This window comes from Zonotrichia leucophrys, chromosome 1A (genome assembly GCF_028769735.1).
Source record: "Zonotrichia leucophrys gambelii isolate GWCS_2022_RI chromosome 1A, RI_Zleu_2.0, whole genome shotgun sequence".
Classification (NCBI taxonomy): domain Eukaryota; kingdom Metazoa; phylum Chordata; class Aves; order Passeriformes; family Passerellidae; genus Zonotrichia; species Zonotrichia leucophrys.
Genome location: NC_088170.1, coordinates 22,665,183 through 22,686,665, shown reverse-complemented (window position 1 = coordinate 22,686,665; position 21,483 = coordinate 22,665,183). Strand labels below are relative to the sequence as shown.

At 38.0% G+C, this 21,483-nt stretch overlaps 1 protein-coding gene across 11 annotated transcripts in view; it reads left to right on the top strand.

Annotated features, from left to right (window-relative positions):
- Positions 1-21,483, top strand: part of GRIP1 (glutamate receptor interacting protein 1) — a 307,698-nt gene that overhangs the window by 218,264 nt on the left and 67,951 nt on the right. For all 11 annotated transcript variants that reach the window (XM_064701889.1, XM_064701884.1, XM_064701892.1 and 8 more), the window contains 5 exons: positions 10,545-10,680; positions 11,566-11,711; positions 14,940-15,023; positions 15,874-15,949; positions 17,323-17,468. In XM_064701889.1, coding sequence (XP_064557959.1) covers positions 10,545-10,680; positions 11,566-11,711; positions 14,940-15,023; positions 15,874-15,949; positions 17,323-17,468 — 588 coding nt within the window. The remainder of the gene's footprint in view (positions 1-10,544; positions 10,681-11,565; positions 11,712-14,939; positions 15,024-15,873; positions 15,950-17,322; positions 17,469-21,483) is intronic.

Genomic DNA, 21,483 nt, shown 5'->3' with positions numbered 1-21,483 from the left:
TTTTCTCTAGGCCTGATTAGCAAATTTTACTCTTAATGGTAGTGGAAGATCTCTGTGCTGAAGCCTCTGTGTTGAGAAAGGCCTGCTAAGTTCATTAAGTGATTTTTTTACATTTAAAATAATTTAGAATTTAAATATTTTCTTTAAAAATGCTAGTGGTATATCCTTTAAAAGCAGAGGAGAAAAAAAACAGAGACAAACCCATCTTGTGAATTGTTTGCATGGAGTCAGCAACCTGAAGAAATGCTCTCATGCTGCAGTTTCCTTCTGTTTGAGCATAGCCTTTATTAAGAGTCAGCTCTTTATCACAGGCAATCTTACTTTAAAGGAAGTATTTTCAACAAGCATGCTCTTTGAGTTGTGTTAGCAGTTTCCTCATCTGCATCCTTATTGAGATTCTGTACATTGCACTGTGCTTGGAATGAAAGATGTCATTGAAGGTAGTACTATTTAGCTGAATCTTTATCTGTTTCAGTGTATTTGAAGATTTTAGCTATTTCTTCAATCCATATAAACATTTTCCTGTCTGTTTTAAACTGTTGGTCACTGAAAGAAGAGAAGGACCTTGCAAAACACCCAACAGACAAGATGTGTTTTTGAAGTAGAGGTGAACCAGAACATACAGTTAGGAGGTCTTAATGTTTTTGGAGAGGAAGGTGAGATGTAATCTTTGTTCGTTTTCACCCAAAGTTTCTGGAGAGTAAGAGTAAATGTTGAAAGAAAAGCCAAAAAACTTTCCTGTGAAACTTACATCATATTTTGGACAGAGGAAAGTCTTCTTTCTACATATATAATAATGAGGCTGCTCTGGAATAATATAAGCCTCATTTGTTGATGTTACATTCAGATTTTTACAAAAACCTGCAAACACCTCCTTGAAGTGACCTGAAGATGTGAAATGTTCCTATTGTCTCACAGGCTACTGTGTGCAATATCACTATGTGCTAATATGATGCCATCTCAGTTTCTGTGCTAATTTAATGGAATACGGTGACAATTTAGATGAAAAAAAAAGAAATCACATAGGTAGATTCTTGCAGCTGGGTATTTTACTGTTTCGCTGCAGTGATTTGTTCAGCAAGCTTGACTATCTAATAAGCTAGTTCATGCAAATGAAGGCATCTATCTTCATCCCTCTTTGCCATTAGTTCATTATGCATACATTAAACTTCAGAGAATAAGCACAGAGATTGATTAGAGAGTTCCGGAGCACAGGTTAGCAGCCTAGAAATGCCTGAGTTATTCCTTTTCTTTTTTTCCCCTTTTCCCCCCCATGCTGGCACACTTACTTTACAGGAATAGTAAATTCTTGAGGATCTTACGTGCTTATTGACGTCTAAAGTCATCACTATTTCTGTGATTTGGTAAATTTTAATATAAGCCAGTAGATTATTTTGCAGTTCTTTAACCCTCCTTTTCCATTGGTTTTAACTGTATTTTTTTTCTTCATCTTGAATATTGAGCAAGTTAATAATCTTTTTGACACAGGCACTTTTTTTTTCCCTATAAAAATCTAGTAAAAAACCAGTACATCCTGGTTGTTAGGTTGCATATTAAATTGCCCCCTAAGCCATCCTTGTAACTTTGGTTTTCTGTCAGACTGAAGTATGCAAAAAGAATGAGTCATTGACAGATCACTTTTTAAACCGTTTGTAGCAATGCATTCATCCAGCCTGATTTTGAACTACCATCTTCCAGAGATCAGCATTTCTGGGCTGGGGTTTTCCACAAAGGTGAGGAGTAAGCAAACCATAAAGAGATCAGTGGTCACTGAGCACAAAGGACAAAAGGTAAAATGTGTGGGAAGCATTCACTCGCATTTTCCATATTTCTCATTTTTCTCATCCATATCTCATTTTCTCAAGGATAGCCTGATTTTCTAGAGAGACTTTGATAAACCCTTTTGTCATGCTGAGTCTCCTTCAATACTACCAAGTAGACAGAGAGGGTGTGCATATAATTCAGGTGTATTTGTTCGGCAGTCATTTACGTATATGACCCCTAAAAACTGAAACATTTGTTCCTTAATCTATGTACTTCAAAAAGTTATGCAGTCCCATTCCTCCAAATTTCAAATATTTGAAAATTCACTACCCACTATTTGAATACATGAATGATAGTTTTTCTAAACAGGAGTGACACCATTACTATATCCTTTTCTTATCCTAAGTGATTTGGTTTGCCATGACACTAATGATCTAGCTCCATGCCATAAAAAGGAAAACCACTTGTGTTAACTACTATATTACATTATATAGCAACTGTAGATCATAAAAGGCAATGCAAGGTATGCCAGGAAAAATAAATGACAGCTCAAATGGAGAAATGTGATTCAATGACATTATTGCAAAGATTTAACTGGTAGCAACAGGATGTTAAAACATTGTGGCAAACCATGTCTTCAATAGCAAAAACCTAAGCAGTTCAGACAGTTCTTAATCTAAAAGGAAAAAAAGATTAGGAGGTGATTTGATTGGAGGTCACAGTTCTGCATCGAAGGGATATCTTGAATGTAATAATGGTACTATGAGATCTTTGTCTCAAAGGTTTGTCTGCTCCCAAATCAGATAGACATTATCTACACATGTAGCAGAGTTTTCATCACTTTCAAAGCCACTCTGGATATCTTTCTAAAAGGTAATCTATAGGTGGAGATACCACCATATCAAGTTTCTTTGCTTGTCTCACTCAGGTGATGAGGGCGAGAATTGTTTTCAGTGGTTCTTTCCTGCTTTGAAATGCACAAATGCAATCAGTCCTGTAATCAATCCAGCCTGATCCATTTTGGTAACTGTAGAAAGCAGAGAAACTGCAACTGTTAGGCTGTGTTTTGTGAGTAGTGACACATCAGTGTAAAGAAGCACAAATTATCAAGAGTTTTCTTGGTGTTAATTTCTCATTAAAAAGAAATTAAGAGGAAGTTGGAGGTGAATTAATCAGAATTATGGGAAGAAGTTTATAAATCTAAATTAGTGTCTAAGTTCTGTGCTGTTCTGCACAGTAGGGTTTCTGCTAGAGAAGGAGGGTTAATGAAGCCTCCATCCCATTCAGACAGAAATGTAGAAAAGACTAATGTCATGGGGCTCTGTCCTTTCTTCATCACTACTGTCAACAGAGACAAGCAGAGGAGATCAGGGTCACACTGCTGATGCACAAGCCATTCTTGAGTTTAAGATTTTGTTGCTTATGGTGTGATCAAAACTTTCAAAAGGAGATACTTGTTTCGTGTGGGAGATACAAGTTTGAGATAACTATGGGTATAAACTTCAGCTTGGAAGTACTTTCTGCTACCCATTCCACACCGGAGCTAGCAATGATACGGTGTGGAAGCATGGAAGGTTGAGCTCTGGAAAGCCTTGCAGTATCTGCTGAAGAAGAGAAGGTTGAGACCACCAAGTCCTTCATCACTGTGCTCATTTTTACCTTCCAATGTCTTTGTTAAGTAAAGCTCCACCTTGACAGTTAATTGAGCTGCTCTGGACCCACCAGATGTTCAGGAATTTGACTGCCATCATAGATAATGAGGAAGCAAAAAAATGCTTAAACATTCTGAAACATTGCAAGTGCCTCAAGGTGGAACTGGTCCTCATCTGAAGATAAGGAAGCTGATGGTTGCAGATTTTCAAGTGATCAATGGATAGAATAGATACATGTAGGTTTTCTCTAAAAGAGAACCATTGATGAAAACACTAGAACTTCCCAGCTATCTTAAGGAATAAATGTATTTTCACTACCCTGCATCATTGAGCAAGTTGTGGTTTCCACTGCATCTTTATTCCAACCCTACAACAAGGTGGCATATCAGGGATAATTTTTCTTTTTGTAGGTAATAATACAAGAAAAAGTTTTTTGTTGTGATTTAACTAAATCTGGACATTCTTACTGTAATATATTAAAGTATTCATATTTACTGAAGCTAAAAGTTTTAATGTTTTATAATTTTTTAGAATAGTTTTTCCTCCAGTTAAATTCCTCTGCTTCGGGATTATTAATAGGGAATGATTGTGTTTAGCCTGATTTTTCTAATCCTTGATGTATAGCAAAAAAAAAAAGTACAGAGAAAAGAATTCAGAAGTGTTCACTGACAAAAATTCCTAATAGAGTCAGCTCTTAGAAGAATCAGATGCCATCATCTGTATAAGGATAACTCAAGTTGATCTCTTTGCACAATATCTGTCAAATTAATGTCGTGAATAATTTTAGGCTAATGGTACTTGGAATGCACTATTGTGCAATTCAGTTGTGAATACAAGGAAAAAAACCCAACAAAACAAAAAAAACATGCAAGCAGGGCTATCCAGAGGGCCAAAAAGCCTCTTGCTCCCTGACCAGCATTTGTCTGGCTTGAAAAAGCATCTAGACATGTGGCCATCTATCTCTTGTTTTAGTTTGCATATCTGCCACAGTTAGCCTGGAGAAACCTCTCTGCTTCTTACACAGCTGCTGCCATGGAGCACTTTTTCCTCTAAGTTAAAAGCAGCTTTTTTTTTTTTTTGCAGCCTCATGTGAAGCCATCCTTTGTAATTTGACTTTACAGAGATCATCCTTGTGTTTTCTGTGTGAAGCTTCTTTAACTTAAAAACTGATTTTACACCATGCCACACTTATTTTCATTTTCTAGCAAATGTTCTTCACTACTCCTGTCTAGGACAGGATTCAGATGCAAGCAGGATGATGTGCTTTGAGTATTTGCCATTGGTAGCATGGCTGTGCTGCTGCTGGAGAAGTATTGGGGGCTGCACTGTAGGCTGTGGAATGCAAATGCTAAGCCCTGGGAAGGTAATAATGGTTTATTCCAGTCATTGTTCACTCCTGAAATGTAATTAGTGAAGTTACTGCAGTGTGCATTGATAATGGTGTCATATGTGTTTTTTTCAGTACTCTTCTGTTAGGAAATTCAGGTGAGGTTCTTTCATTAAGAATTAAGAGCCTCCTTTTTTTGTCTGCCGCTGGTTTTCTACTGGTTATTTGATTTTCAGGCTTGGGATACTTGTATTAAATTCTGATATTTAAGTTAGAAACAGAATTTAAAATATAATGCTTACATTTGTGGTTAAATTGGAGACCTCCTTTGCTGAATGCCTCAGTTGAGATTTAGAGAGTGTTGGCTGCCAATGATTCTGCGAATATGAAAAATGTACCCAAAACCAAATAGCACAAGAGCTAATCTCATTTTAGACAGGCAACCAATGAACCCAGGTGTGAACTGTGCTGCTGTGTCCTGCAGGCCTGGTGTTTTCAGTGAATTATGTGATCATGTCCTGTATATCACTGCTTGTGATGGATCATAAAATACCCTTATTTCCTTTTCTGTGTCATGCCTAGGCTAGGCAGACTTTTTCTAGTTTATAAGCACTGGTGGAAGGAATTTGGATTTTAGGCAATATTTTTGCAATGGCAAAGGCATCTTGCAGATGCTCTTATAGCTAAAAAAAAATATGTATATATATAAAAAGGAGACCATCTAATGCCTTGTACACAACCAGAGCAGGTGTCAGCGTAAACTGAATCTGTTTTAGACAGTTTTTTGCAAGTGTCTTAGCCTTGCCTATCTCCTTTTCTTTCACTGAAAATGGCACACATTTCACCTGCACATTTTTACAGATTAACCTGGCTGCTGACCCAGGGCAGCCTGCATTGGCAGTGTTTTAAATTTGCAGTGTTGTTGGTAAGTGCAGTGTGTTGTGCCTTGTAGATGTGCTCTGCTGCACCTTGTACCATTTTGTCTTCCACTGTGGGTGCCTTGCTTCTGAACTGGGCCTGGTTTGGGGATTGTCCCTCCACAGGATGGAGAGGAGGCCACAGGGCAGGTTGTGACCAACTTCATGTCCTCAGACTCTCCTCAGTGATGTGGTTTTGTTTGTTTTTGATAGAAATTTTGATGGTTTAGAAGTTAGTGACAGCCAGTCAGGAAAAGGGCAACAAGGAATGGACTGTTCATCATCTCTTGACATCCTTCTTGTCACACTTAGAGAAATACACATACCCACAGGACTTGAAACACTGAGTAAATGTGGTGTCTTCACTATAACAAACTGCTATCTGTTTCCAAAGAATTGACTTTATGTGATTTCTTATTAAGCTAGGAAGTACCTACTGGGATGTAAAACAAAATGTTTTTTCTCTGCAGAATTTCTGCTGACATACAAGGGAAAGTCCATTCCAGGACAGCATTCACTATATTTTCAGCAAACTTACTAATTGTTTACTTTTTAATTCTATATGGTTTTGGTAGGAAAATGTCAAGAACAGCAAGTTTGGGGTTTTTTACTTTTATGTTCAGTTCCATTTATACAGCTGTTCCAGCTGCACTTAACAAACTTATTCACTAGGTGGAAAACAGAAGCAAGCACTTGACCTGATTGTGTAGATTTTAGACATTTTTGGGGTTTTAAAATGAAATTTTCACAGAAGAGCCTCAATATCTGAAATTAAGGCAAATATTTTGAACTTTTCTTTAATATGTACATTAAGATATAAAATTGTAGTAATTTAGAAAATAAATTATAATAACTTTGAGTAAGAGTTCTCTCAGCTTTAAAATATTTTTCTGCAAAAAAATCTCTTCTATTATTTAGTATTGTTTTATTTTTGAAGAAGTGAATATACTCCAGGTTCATAAGTCTCATGAGAACTTATTTTCCATGCTGTTTATTTATTGAAAGATATTATTTATATACACCAAAGAGTAGAAAAGGACAAGAAGACTGCTCATGTATAAAATACTGGAAGCTTTACTATGTTTCTATTATTATTGAAGAAAAATTGGTCATGGTGTTTCTTTAGTTTTACCTACCTGCAAATTGTTCCATGTATTCACTCTCTCACAGTAAGATTTACCCAGGCTAGAATTTGAGCATCAGCTTCATCTTTGAAGCTTTCTTGTGCTACATTGAGAATTCCCGTAGTCCTCCAGGCTCCAGGGCAGATCACAGTGCTAATGCACCAGCTGACCCAGCTGCAAGTCAGGCACACACAGTCAGGATATTGCAGCAGCAAGCCTGAGAGAAGCATCTGAAACAGCAACTGAGAAAACACCACCAATGTAATGTTTCTGTGGAATTCAGCTGCCGTGTATGCTCCTGCTTACAGAACTGGAGATCTAAAGGAAGCTCTTTGGAGCAGAAAGCATTCTTTTCCTTCTTACGTCTGCTTGTGTGTCTGTTTTTGCTCCCCTCGCTGAGCTATTTCCATGATGCAGTGGGATTCCTGAGCCCCGTGCCAGAGGCAGGTGGGTGCCAAAAAAGCTGTGGAGTGGCTGGTGCAGCATGGACAGGCATGTACCCAGGATTGTCCTTGCAACAGCAGGAAACGATGGAAGTGCTAAGGCAGTCCCAAGATGCCCCCTCCATAGGCTGAGGGAAGGCAAGTCCAAGTGTGAATTCATAAGAAGTCTGGAAATAACTTCTTTGCTTTCCCTTCAGATGCTGACTATGCTAATATTATTACCCATGTGGGAGTACATGTAGGAAAGAACAGACTCCAGAGACTTCTAACTAATTAGGAGCTTGCTGGTTGGCATAAGTAATGAATTATGAGTGAGGTGATACATGAAGTAGTTTGATTTTTTACCCTTAAATTGTAACACAGCATTGCCTTGACTAGGAAACAGAGACTGACCTTGCATTAGTTGGGGAATAGCATGTACAGATGTGGTTGTGTGTTGGATTGGAAATGAACTCCCAGGGTTGTTCTGATATTGAGCATTTCAATAATATTCCAACGGGGATTAGTCTGTAATAATAATGCCAAAGCAATGCAGATGAGTAAGCATGTCATATATAGCATTATAAGATCAGTAATCATGTGTGATTTAAGAAAGCAAAGATGAAAAACAGAATGATGAGGGTATCAAGTGGGCCTGGTTCAGATCACTTGCAGAGATAACAGTCTCTTATAAGCAAAACCAGCTTAGGTAGTTTAATTTCTTCCTGATATGATTATGTACAACAAAAGCTACAAAATCCTTCAGAGCAGCAAACCTAATGAAACCACTGTGCATGCCTGGATGACCTTATTTGTCAGTGTGCAAGGAGCACCTCACACCACCCCTCCCTTACAGTGCTGGTGCATCTTTCCCTCCTGCCTACCAGGAAAGAGTGCCTAGAAATCATTGTTCTGTTGGCAGAGGTAAACAGAAATTTGTCATAATAGACAGTGAGAAGGAATGAGCATGGTTATCACTTTCCATGCCAGTAGTTGAAGGGACTTGTATAATTGTTAGCCTGCTTAAAATACTGCTTGGATCATCTGTTCCACATGTACTTTGGGCTGCAGAGTATTGCCCAGCATTGGATTGCAAACTCAGAACCTATGTAAAAGACCAAAACACATGACAGTATTATGCTATGGCAAAAGATTTGCCATTGCTTTGCAATGCAGTGCATTGTTTATGTCCTGTATATGCATTGTGGCAAAGTATTTGTTTAAAAAAAATCTTAGATGGTTACTGAAAGACAGATTGTACTACTGAGAATTAAAAGGAAGGATTCAGTCTGGGAGGAGGGAAGGGAGAGGAATTTTCCTTTGGACTCAGATCTTGTGGTTGGGTAAACCCTATATAAACATGTGTCACACACTGGCACCGCACCTGAGGTTGCATCATGGGTGCCAATGTACATTATCTTCAGTTGCAGGAAGTACCGTGACTAACTCTTGTATTCATTATGAATACTTACAGGTTTTTATAAAACTGAAAGCAGCATTATTTTGGTCCATAGCATCTCTACAGCTATGCAACGTCTGCATGTTCAGAAACAGGTATTCACGTCTGTTCTTTCTGAACTGTCAAAAAGGCCAGATGTGAGTAAACATTATGAGAGCTCAACAGCTTCCAGATGGTACCAAATGGTGGTTTGGTGTCAGCCAAGTTGGAGAATGCACCGGTTAGCTATGCTGCTGTCTGCTTCTGACAACCTGGGTTGCTGCATGCATTGCAGAATTTTGTAGTAGTAGAAGCTTATAAGCATAGAGGAATTCTTGTCCAAGCATGCTGTATAATGGTCAAAATGTGAATAACTGAAGTGAGGTCATCATCAGCTGGAATAGATAGAAGATCCTGTCAGACACCTAGAAATGAGCAGGAGCACAGGCTGATGCCACATCAGAAAAAGATTCAGCAGCTAATCCTATTAGAAGTACTACCACGGATTTCAAGCCTGTGCACCAGGACTGGAGTCTCTTCTGAATTATTTCCTCAATCTGCCACCATTTCCTCAAATACAGAGGTAATGGTGGTGGTCTGTCAATTCTTGTTCAGGGCAGCAGTTCTTCATTGTAAAGTGAAAATGTGTTACGTCGTCTCCTCAGTCAGGTGGAATGATCTTGATAGAGCCTTGTTGCTATTTGGATAGTGCTACTTCTACACTTACTGGTGAACATTTGAATATATACAAGGGCCTTGCTTGGTTTTTGGGAGGCTTTTCATCTTTAAATCTCATGCTGCTACAGCAACTTGCTGATGCAGTGCAGACATACTGTTTGTTTACAGTGAATATTTGATGCTTGTATCTGATCAATTAACCTAAAAGCTGCATATTAGTACTGAAAAGGAGGATCCTGAGACGGATGCTCCTGAAATGATCTGAAAATTCTGAAAGGATGATCCTTTCAGAATTTTCCAGGATATTTAGGATTTCATGTATTTTTCCAGAATACCCGGGCAGCTGGTGGTTTTACTAGGTCTTCTCAGACTGCAAACAATGGATATGAGGCTTTCCAAAGAGTTGCAGTCCTGCTGAAACTGCTTATGTAGGTTACCTTGTCCACCCATGTGCAATAAGGACATATCCTTTTGAAAGTTTGAGGCCTTTTGCTGCATGTGGCCTGCCTTTGTTGTCTGTGGAATTAACTTACCATTTTCCAAAAATGAAGAAACTGCAGAAGAAGGTGTTTTAGCATGCGAGGGAAATTTTATATACACTTAATCACTATGAAAGCCCTTCACTTACTTTATACCTGTTCTGCAGAAATTGCAGAGAGTTACAGTGGAGCTGTATTTATGTAAAAATAAGGAATAAAACTGTTAAAATCTGATGTATCTCTGTCTGGATTCTTGCTGTATTCAATTGTTCTATTAACACTGACATCTCCTTGTGGCCTCATAGTGAGTCTGAACCTAAAATTATAGTTCTGTTATATCATTGTGTGCTTTACCCTTCTGTTTAATCAGTTGAAGTGCATTATAAAGCTCAGAGGTCAGAGGCAGAGAGCAGAAAATGAGGAAAGATAGCTTTTTTAAAATGAGAAACAACTATCTTTAGTTGTAAGTGTTCCCAGACTTCATATTTGTGGGCTCTGTATAGTATGCTAGCACGTTGGCGTTGTTTTTAATAACCTTTTACAGAACATATGGCTCAAGATTTATCTATATGCAGAGCCTTGTGGACAGAACTTGTAAATTGTAATATAAAAAAATCTCCAGATGTACATGTTATTTCTTACTAACACAGAATGATTTTCTTGGGAAGAAGGTGACATATCGGAAAGGTAACATCTGTGTTACTACTTAAATTTTAATAATGTGAATAATTTTCTTTCAACAGAGGAATTCAAGGGCTCAACAATAGTTGAATTAATGAAAAAAGAAGGCACCACCCTAGGGCTCACAGTATCAGGTGGTATCGACAAGGATGGGAAACCAAGAGTATCTAACCTTCGTCAGGGAGGAATCGCTGCTAGGTAACCGCATCTCAAGCTGCAAAATGCATTGTAATATGTGACTGCCTCAGAAATACGTGCTGCATCAGAAAGGTCACCTAAAAAATACGCAACTGATGCATCTATAATGGCAGCCCATCACACTGGAGAACCTCAGGGAAATGGCAACAGCTGGTCCTTCTTTTTGCTCAAGGCTACTTTGATAAAAACTGGAAATACCAATGAAATCTTTGGAAGTTGTCATAAAACTCATGGTATTTCTTCTAAATTATACATGTTTTATTTCTGGGGTGGGTTTTTTTGTCTTTGAACAAAAATTTGAGAGAAGCATAACATACTGAGGGGAAAAAAACAAAAGGGAAAAAAGAATGATAGTGCTACCATAATCTTATTCTTTTTTTAGTTCTTCATTAGATAACTTTGAGATTAAAAAGACTCTAAAGTGATAGGTACCTTGCTTACTACTACAGTGGAAAGAAAAAAGGCTTTTAATCATGAGTGAGACAAGTCAAAAGATGAGCGTTGAGCTAAATCATTCCAAGTAACTGAGTAGAACAAAAAATTTTTTTTTTTGTTTGGACATTTCCCAAACAGAGAGAGACAAGGATGGGGACATGAAGAAAATGACTTCCCAGATCCTATGCCCAAACCAGTCAAATCATCCAGCTCCTTTATTATAGGTTTTGTACCGCAGGAATGAATAATGCAAAAATTTTCTTATTTTAATGTTTTACAAGCTAGAGTAGATTAATATCTTAAAATGCCACTTTCTGTTCTGTTAGTAATATCAACTCGTTTTGATCTAGATTCATGGGAAAAAAATTCTTACAGTTACTAAACAGTAATTTAAAGGATTTAGTTTGGTTCATCAGATCTTTCACAAAGGAAATATGTACTTTTCCCTAGGAGTGACCAGCTGGATGTAGGGGACTACATCAAATCTGTGAATGGAATCAACCTGACTAAATTTCGCCATGATGAGATCATCAGCCTGCTCAAGAATGTTGGTGAAAGGGTTGTGTTAGAAGTGGAATATGAGCTGCCTCCAGTCTGTAAGTATTTCCAGAGCAAAATGAAAGCCTATGTAGAATAGCAGATGTAGTCAACAATGAGATGAGCATGGTTGGTAGTAGTCATTTTCGTAGTGGTTGTTTTTTAATTTTCTTTTCTTAATTCTATTTAGTCCTGTGGCTTATCACAGAACGTTGAAGCAGTACAAAAGAACTGGTGGTACAGAGGGATGCTCTCTAATGTTTTAGAAGCAGAAATCTCACCAACGACAGAGCAGAGTCACCAATCTCTGCTTTTTGTTGGTTTTTTGGTTTTCTGGGGGTGAGGGTTGGTTTTTGGTTGGTTAGTTTTGGTTGGTTGGGTATTGTTTGGGGAGTTTTGCTCAGAAGCTGATGAACTTTCCCACTGCTTTCTAGCAGCTGGAGGATTAGTCTAGTTATGTATTTGGGGTTTTTTTGAACCTCCTGACAAGCACACTAAAAAATTTTGAATGTCCTCTGTTGATTAGTGTTTGCTTGTGGAGAGGGAACTTCATGTTCTGAAGCAGAGTATCTGAATTAATCAGCTGAGTTCAGAGTTATTTTGCTGCAGATGTAGTTCTTTCATCAGCATTATTTGTTTTATGTAGTTCTTTCATCAGCATTATTTGCATTTATTCAACTGGGCTTTCTTTGGTTTTCATCCCCTTTTAGCAATGTACCACTCTTGTTCACTGAGACTGGATTTTGGCATACTAAATTACAGCAGCATTTGTTACTTTCTGTTTAATTCTCTGGAACTTCCAGCCTCTTCATACAAGCATAGATTATAAAGTTGGAGATAATTAGCAGACTAGTTGTTTCCATGAACTACTAGTGAGCAAGCTGTTTTTGTTAAACATTAAAGTTTTCCAGTAGTTGTGTGGAGAAGCCCTGGCACTTCCTTCCTGGCCCCATACATAATGAAATTCTACTGTTGTTCCCATGCTTGCTCCCTCAGGCAGAGCACTGTTGCAGTTTCAGAGCCAGAAAATGTCAGTCATTTAATAATGATGGATTAAATTTGGCTGAGCACTGGTAATCCCACTCCCTAGTGCTTCCTCCCATTTCTGAAGTGTTCACAGCAGGAGGGTCCAGATGCTGTTTTCAGCACGAGCCACCTCAGTGTTTAAAACTGGAAGGTGAGCAGTGCCTGCCCCATGTCTATTGATAATGGGTGACTCTAATGCAGGGAATAATGTGCTCTGACTCTGTGATTTCAGAAGGCTGAATAATTACTTTATTAAGCTATACTGTATTACACTAATTCTGTACTACATTACAGACTAAAGAGATACTATACTACAAAGATACTAAAGAAAAACCCATGACTGTCTGGAGACAGTCAGGACACAGCTTTGACTCAATTGGCCAAGGAATCAAAACAACTTTCAGTGGTGTCCAATTAACAAATCACTTTGGGTAAACAATCTCCATAACGCATTCCACATGTGCAAAACAAAAGGAGCAGTGAAGAGATAAGAATTGTTTTCTCTTCTTCTCTGAGCTTCTCACTGCCTTCCCCAGGAAAAATCCTGGGAGAGAGTTGTGCCTGCTACTCTCTGTGAGGAGAGGTGCGACCACACGTGTCTGCCTTTCCCTGTTGGAAAGGGTTAAGCAGTTTTTTCCCACAGCAGGCTGAGGCTGGGGTGCAAGGACAGCCACCTGAGTGTGGTGGAGGAGGAGGAGGCTGCTGCCATTCCTCACTGCTGACCTGTGGGTTTCACCTCTCCCCTGTGGAAGTTACAGGCCACACCAAACAAATGGGGAAGCGTGGGTTCATCATGACCTACATGCAAGGCCACTTTCTGTCAATAGGAATGAAGGCAAAAGTTGTCTTCTCATTCTTCTTTTTATTGTCAGTAAAACATTTCTAAATTAAGAGAAAACAACCACATGGACTCAGTAACACAGTTGTGATCTTCAAGCTGTAGCAGGAATTACTGCAGCACAGAGCAGTGCTCTGGAGGGCTATGTTTCACCTGTTTTCCTAGGAAATTGAGATTTATGTGATTTCACTGGGTGGTTCTCCTGGTTCCCTGCAGTAACTTTTTTAATAGGGACTGAAAAACTCAAAAAAAGTACATTACATACGGTACATCTCCTGGAAATAAACACCTGAGTGAGCTGGGAGCAGGGGGGTCCCCAGAGAGACAGAGAGAGGGGCAGAGAGCACTGAGGGCCCTCTGCTCTTCCTGGTGCCTTTCATGATTGGCAGCACACACAGGGTAGCCTGTGGCACCCTTGACCCCTCAGGGTATCCTGACAGGGAAACTCTGGTTATTGCAGGCAGGAATATTAAATGACACAAGTTTTCATTAGTTCTGCTGCTCACAGAACATGTATTTTATAGAGCTGGGTTGGTTTGGTTTTGATTTTTTTTTAATTTTATGTGTGTTTGTACTGTTTGCAGTACTTGAGTGGAAGGTGGAAAGTGTGAGTGCATGTGATTTTGCACAGAGTCCTCTTCCCATTGGAAAATAGAGTTCTTAGACCCTGCCAAAGTTTTTCCTGTAAAAGCTAATAGCAAACTGTCTGCTGGTCTCTTAACAGCAGTGGTTTCAAATTCTGTAAAGTGGATTATCACACCCAAATGCATTAGTCTGTGCATTAGGCTTCTCACCTCCTAGACCAGCTGTACACCAGTTCTTTAGTACTTCCATAGAAAATACTGACTCAGCTAGAAGCTAAAGAACTTTTTTACTAACTCACCAATTATAAGAGAGCATGCTGCATTTTGAAAAAGAAAAAAAAAGTCCTTATGATAATAAAATGCATTTTGCATTGTAATCTAGTAACCTAAGATCGAAGAAACAGCCCAAAAATCTTGTCTTCTCTCTAAGTGAGAAAAACAAATGTTTTCAAAGCTAAACAAGAAGCTCAATAGGTACTCTTAAGAATTTCGTACCATTTTTGTCTCACTGTGTATTTCCATGTGTTCTAGCACTCTTCTGTAACTATAAGAAAAGCAAAATTATGCCATAATTTAAACAGTAAGACTCAATTTCCTCAACTGTTATATGCATCTGTGTCTTTTTTCCACACCATTGTCACTCTGCAAAATATCTATCCCAAAATTCTCTAAAAAAGAGGGTGAGTTCTACGTAATCACAGGTCTTCAGTCTGTCTGTCCTGTAATTGAGTCTTTCCAATTGCATGACTCAATATCTATCTTAAATTAGAAAAGATGTAAATCTGTGTGTATAATTAGAAAAATAATAACCATTAAGTTTTGAATTCTTTTTCTTTTAGCTGTACAAGGGTCAGGTCTCATCTTTAGAACTGTGGAAGTTACTTTACATAAAGAGGGGAACACTTTCGGATTTGTAATAAGAGGTGAGTCATTGTTGAGTTTGAACTCTGTATTTTCTTGTTTTAAAAAAAAAGTGGTAAGTTTTTGAAGCACTCAGAAATATGTCAAGATTTACGTCTTACAGTTTGTAAAAATCAATATATTACATTTTCCATATTTCCATGTGCTGCTTTTATGAGGTGCTGAAATTTTTGTTCATTGAAGAATTGTAAGTAATCAACTATGCCAAGAAAACATGACAAACTCTGGTCACATAACACCAGATTCTGCTACCACTGAAATCTCCAGGAAGATCATAGTTCTTTAAAAAAGATTTACATGTAGTATCTCTATATATTGGGCATGAAATTTGATTAATATTGCTGGTAGTCTGAATTGTACAACTAAAATATTGTCATTGACTTGGAGAACAGAAAAAAGATGCAGCTGTTAATTAATAGACCCCAATAATGAATTATTATTTTCTTCAGGAAAAATGTCTTTTTTCTTTAATATATAAATTATTAGTGGTCACTAATTAGCCTCCATATACATGAAGTGCAGATTTTTTTTCTCTGTGCTGCAAACATTGCAGAACAATTGTTCACACTGAGATGTTATTTTCAGAGTGAAAATTTTAAGAAAAAAAAAATACTCATTTAGTAAGAATCCCTCCATATAAATGTTTTTAAAGATTCATCTATACCTAGAGTAAGTTGATTTTATTTAGGTAAAATTTAGTGGAGGGTCATATTAATGGCTTGGCCATTTTTTTCATTCTTTTAGCCCATCTGTGAAGGTGCATGTTGCAAGATGTAGTCTTGCCTTTTGGAAATGAGCTTGCATAAAAAGCTTAAAATGAAGGTATACTTTCTCTGGCTTTTTCCTTTTCAGGTGGAGCACACGATGACAGAAATAAATCTCGTCCTGTAGTAATAACATGTGTCAGACCTGGAGGGCCTGCTGACAGGTACAATTCATCTTTCTCTGGAGTTCATGTGAAAGAGAAATGGAGAAAGGTGAATTATTTGGGACAGAAGTTAAGATTTTGAGTGAAATAGATGCATTTAAATACAGTCCTTTGGAATTCATGGGTTTGTCTTTAATTGTTGTAATAGAAATAATAATAACTGCAGCAATAGTAATGGGCAGCCACAGAGGCTCAGCATGTTATGGTGTGTGTGAACTTTAATTTAGAATCTTGCACCTAAAATAATTAGAATAAATTCCTGCAATAGGTCAGGGCACCTTTTTTTGCATTCTTCAGACAACTGATGTAGGTCTTAATTATGCTTTTTATGCTCTAACACCACAATCTTTTTCTCTTGCGATTCAAAATAATACTGTGACCAGTTTGAGTGTTTTATTGTTGTGTTAAGATGTTTGTACATATCTGCATGTGAGGTCACACATAACTTTACCTAGAAAACTTCTGAGCACAGATTTATGTTTTGGCCATATTTGTATATAACACCATTATATATATATATTATATATATATATATATAATATATATATATTAAAAAAAAGAATATTTGCTTTATTTTTATGCACAAACTATATTTTCAGAAATGGCATTTGTGTCCTTAAACCATTAAAGAAACTCAAAGGGCAGTTTCTTTAAAGCAGATTGATATCTATAGCCTATGTTGACATTTTCAACCTTGGAAACTAAGAAGAAAATGTTTAAAGCGAGCGTTTCTTTTGTTCCCACACTTTTTTCTCTCCCTCATCCCCTGGTTTCCTTGTTTTTCTCCACAAGCCTTAAGTTGACAGTGTTAGTATTTAATTTTTTGTTATAGCTCTGAATAGGTTATGAGATGTGCTTAGGAGACAGCATTTTAGATTTAGAGCTGAATTACTTCTGAGTGGGAAGAGAGGAAAACTGGAATTATGCAAGTAAAAGATATTTTTAAAGAAAATCAATAAATGGACATTCATATTGTGCAATCTGTTTCAGCACCCATGTGTTTGCACCTCGTGTTTATTTTTAAGAAAATATTGGAGGAGGATGTGTTTGTGTATGCATGAAAACAGAGCTGTGTGGACAAGGTAGAAAGAAAGCATATGTTGAGCAGAAGCTATACTTAGATGCAATTTAACGTGACTTGATTATTTCACTGTGTGGTAAGCTGTTTTCCAGTCACTGACTTTCCAATTAAAGCAATTTCCTTTCCACTGCGCCCTCTGATCATTCTGGCTGTCAAAGCAAATGTTAAGTGTTAAGGCAAGAAGGATGGATGTCAGGGAGGGCGCGAGAGAATCACTCTGCATAAAAATGGTACTATCTCCACACCAATTTGTCTTACGCTAACAAAGATCACTCCTTTATTCTCCCTCCAGAGAGGGCACAATCAAACCTGGGGACAGGCTGCTGAGTGTGGATGGGATCCGGCTGTTGGGAACAACGCATGCTGAAGCCATGAGCATTCTCAAGCAGTGCGGGCAGGAGGCGACTCTGCTGGTGGAATACGATGTCTCGGTGATGGGTAGGTCCTGGGGTAGGAGCTGGGGCTGTCACACTGGGAGCCAGCTGTGATATTTCCCTGCCTGTTCTCCATGAGCTATTTTAGCAGCAATTGTGACCTGTTATGCTTCTAGTAGCACTGCTATTCCCTTCTGCATTGTATCATTAATCTTGGGTTCATAAGGAGGTGAGCAGTGTTTTACTGTAATTTAGCATTCTGACAATTCCATGGTTTGTAGGCTGAAACCATAGTGTGGATTCTAGCAAAGTAACTTTTCCAGTGACTAGTTTATAATAAAGGTTAATGAAGTGTAAGCATTTCTGTCACATGAGGGAGGGGAATACTAGATCTAACAAAAATTCTTTTGCCTTTTGCCAGTGCTGCTAGTAGGACAAGACATAATTAAAAAGTCACAAGACTGCCACAGAGAAAAGAATAGGGGAGAGAAATTTTGTTAAGAAATACAGAGGAGGCAAATGGCTTGAAAAATGAGCTTACATCTTGTACAAACTTTGATTGAATTCACTGAAAATATGGGAGGCTTTTTGGGAATTCAAGTAGACCAGATGATTTTTATTATGAGATTTGGAATTTATTTGTTTCCATTTGTTTTGGAAATTGTCATTTCCCCTCAATTTTTTCAAGATACAGAAAATTCATAGCAGCAAGAAACAGAAATACTCACCAGTCAGACTGAAATATTTCTTGTCTTATTCACTTCTTTTTCTGCTCAGTTCCACAGTCAGGTTTCTAGCCTAGCAGTAAAGCAGCCTCCTAGGGATTTGTGAAATAGCACTGTCAAACTTCAAAGCCTTGGAAAAGATTAATACTGAAAAGAATAATGTCAGATATTTGCTTATTCTGGAACAGCCCTCTTTATTCTTCTCTGAGACACAGATTTCTCTTTTTTTATTACAATATATGTCTCTGTTTACTTAACTGTCAAGAATTGAAGTGGCAAGTTTTGTGTAGTGTCTGGCAGGCCTGATGGACAGTTGTACAGATTCATGTCCAGAAAGGTGGAGACAGCTCAGATGAGCTCTAGCTTCTGAGGAGAACTAGAATTTAGGTGTTTTCATTTGTTTCTTCTTTTTCTTCGAAAAACAATGGCTGACCAAACCCTGTCCATCATCACAGTTAAATCAATATTCTTTCTACTCCACTTTTTCTAAAATGAACCCCTGGCTGTAGACAAAGTTCCCAGCAAACTTTCATTTCAGAGAAAATTCCCATACCAATTTTCCTTGTATACCCCAGGGGGTGAGTAAGCCTCCATTTCACTGAGGATCTTCTGGAAATCTTTAAAGGTTTGTGTAAGGAGGAGACCATGTGATGAAATACTCTGTTGTTTCCTAAACTGCAGTTTGTTCAAGGCAAGAACTTTCTTTTCAGTACTATCTGGATAGAGCTCAGTTCAGGAGGATACAGAACTTAGGTGGAAATTTCAGGGTTGTAACTCTATAGGCAGCACCCACCAATCAGTCTCTTTATGTCATTTTCTCTCTGAATAAACTCTTTTTGTTCTCAGCACCAAATCTGGATTTACTATTCCTGCCTTCCTGGCAATGAATGTGTTATCCAACAGAAATTAAAGGAGGTAGAAGAACCTGAGACTTGTGGAGTCAGAAGGAAAGAAGGAAAAGGAAATCAAACACTGGGAAATGTATGGAGTGGTGGTCCAGCAGAGTCTGCAAGAAGAAACAGGGAGGGAACCAGTAGACTGACTTTCTAATGCATTGTGATGATACCTAGCCCCTAGTAGGTTCTGAATTTTTTCCAATTTGTGTGCCCTGCATAGTATTTAGCAGTGGTGTGAACAAGAAATTTTGTTGGGAAGCTCTCTTGTGCAGCTATTTTATTACCATGGTGCAAAGGCTGAAAATTATTCGCCCTAATCCATTGAATCCTGGCCAGGAAACCTTTTCTGATTTGAATCTTCTCTTAGTTCTCCTCAAGAGCAGGAAAGTCAAAGTTGGGAGTAATGTGAAAGAGAGAGCATGAGTCATGAAGAGAAATTTAAAAATTACAGAAATGTTATCCTTTTTTCTCAACTCTTATGTTGCCCATAAACTGTTTGTAATGCTGTCTGAGGTTTGATGAGAATTTGAAAATAGGCTAAAACAAAGGGAGAATATTGGGTAAGGTGACTTTTCAATAACTGATGCTTGAAAATAGATTAGTAGGTTAGCCTGCTTGAAGGGGACAGAAACAATCCAAAAGTTGCACAGAAGTCTTGTGTATTCTGTAGGGTCCTCCTGGTATAAGTTTTCAGTAGAATATATTACTCCTAGAGATATAATTGTAGCTCTGTTTGCTTCAATACCTTCTCTTCAGTTAGTGATGGTAATATCCTGTAAAGTAGCATTCTGTGTGGCCAGAACTGGAAAGAGCCATAAAATACATTCTGATAGCATGAAATTGGAACTTGATTTGAAATGGTTTTACTAGATGAAGAAAATAATCCTGAACTATTTTTCAACTACAGTTCTGTAGTGTGTAACTGACTTTTCTTACTCCTGTAAGCATAAGCTGTTTCAAAGGTGCTCTATTTCTCAAAGTTTAGTTCTCCCAGCTGAAGTCTTCAAGAGGTCACTTGGGAAGCTTGTACATTTTATTGTTTCTGGACCCTAGACAAACTGGAGTAAAAAAAGCATCAAGGGGTTCTGTGCAGGGTAATCAAGTGTGTATATAATGTAAGAGATGTGGCTGTTCTTGTTGAACTCTGGGGTTACACCTGTGCTTGCTTAAGTACATCCTGAAGTCTCCTGCTCTGCTGGGTCCAAGGAAATAAACTTGTCAATTCAGCTTCTTGGAAGAGATATTTTTTTTTTTAGGTGCTGCTGAAAATATTTCCAGGTTGGTGTGTGGAGTGTATTGCTGTAGTTTCAAAGAGACTTTGTCATAGTAGGAGTTTGAAAATACCAAGATAATCCCTGAAGAAAATTGAAAAAGCTAACTTCTGAGAAAGTATTTTATAATGTGATAAAAGTTACATTTGAAGCTGTGGAGGATGCAGTCTTCCAAATGTGTTTCTGTTTTGCAGAACACATTCTCCAGTGTTGAAGTACTGTGATTGTTTACCTTTCTTGTTGATTTTAGAGGAACTGCCTGTGTTTTTTAACTTTGTGATGCTTAAATAATGCTGCACTTCAGTGTTTGCAAAGGACGTGGATGTGGTGGCTCGCTCTACACAAAACTGTATAGAATTAACATGATCTTTGTGGGCTTTATTACTTTTCTCTGTAGACATTACACCTTAAGTGTCCAAAATTTCTGGTCATGTGGGTAACCTATTTTCATCTAGTGGTGGGAGAGGTCTGTATAGTGCAGCTCTTTGTGCCCTGTGATTACACCTGAGCCCTAATTTTGAGGAAAGGGAGAAACAGAGGCAAGGTTGTAGCTAGCAGTGACTTGCTGCCACTGTCAAGGTAATTTTACAACCTGAATCCTCTCCTGTGGCAATCAAATAAAACATATTAATTCCAAGCTATAAAGTTAGGTTGGAGAGACTGAAATTCTCACTGTTAGGCAGTGGTCAGGTGAAGTATTATAATTAGCTGCTCACAGCTGGAGTTGTAGTGGGAGTAAGAATGAAACACTAATAGCAAGCTACAAACAAAGATTCACGGTGCCTTTGTCTAAAACAAAAAATAAAAGTTTATCAGTACATTGAAGCTGAGGAGATGCATTTTCTCTTCAGGTTTTCAAAGATCTGCCATGATGCCACTGGGCTCTGTGTGGTGTCTATAATTGGGGTTGCATCTGCTTGGGTAACCTTCCATATTTTCTCTGAAAGGGAGCAATCAGATAAGTTCAAAGGTAGTGACTACCTTGAGTTTAAATTCTGACCATTTTTATGTAGTTCATATCTAGAGTTTATGATCTTTTGAGCAACCTACTTTTTAAGTCTTGGATGCTCATGCTGGGGCAATCTTTGAATCAAGGATACTGTAGTTAAAGAAAACTAACAGCTTTTGCCAGAACTTGGACACAAAAGAAGCTTTTTTTAGTTGTTTGCCCTTGTGAGACGCAACAT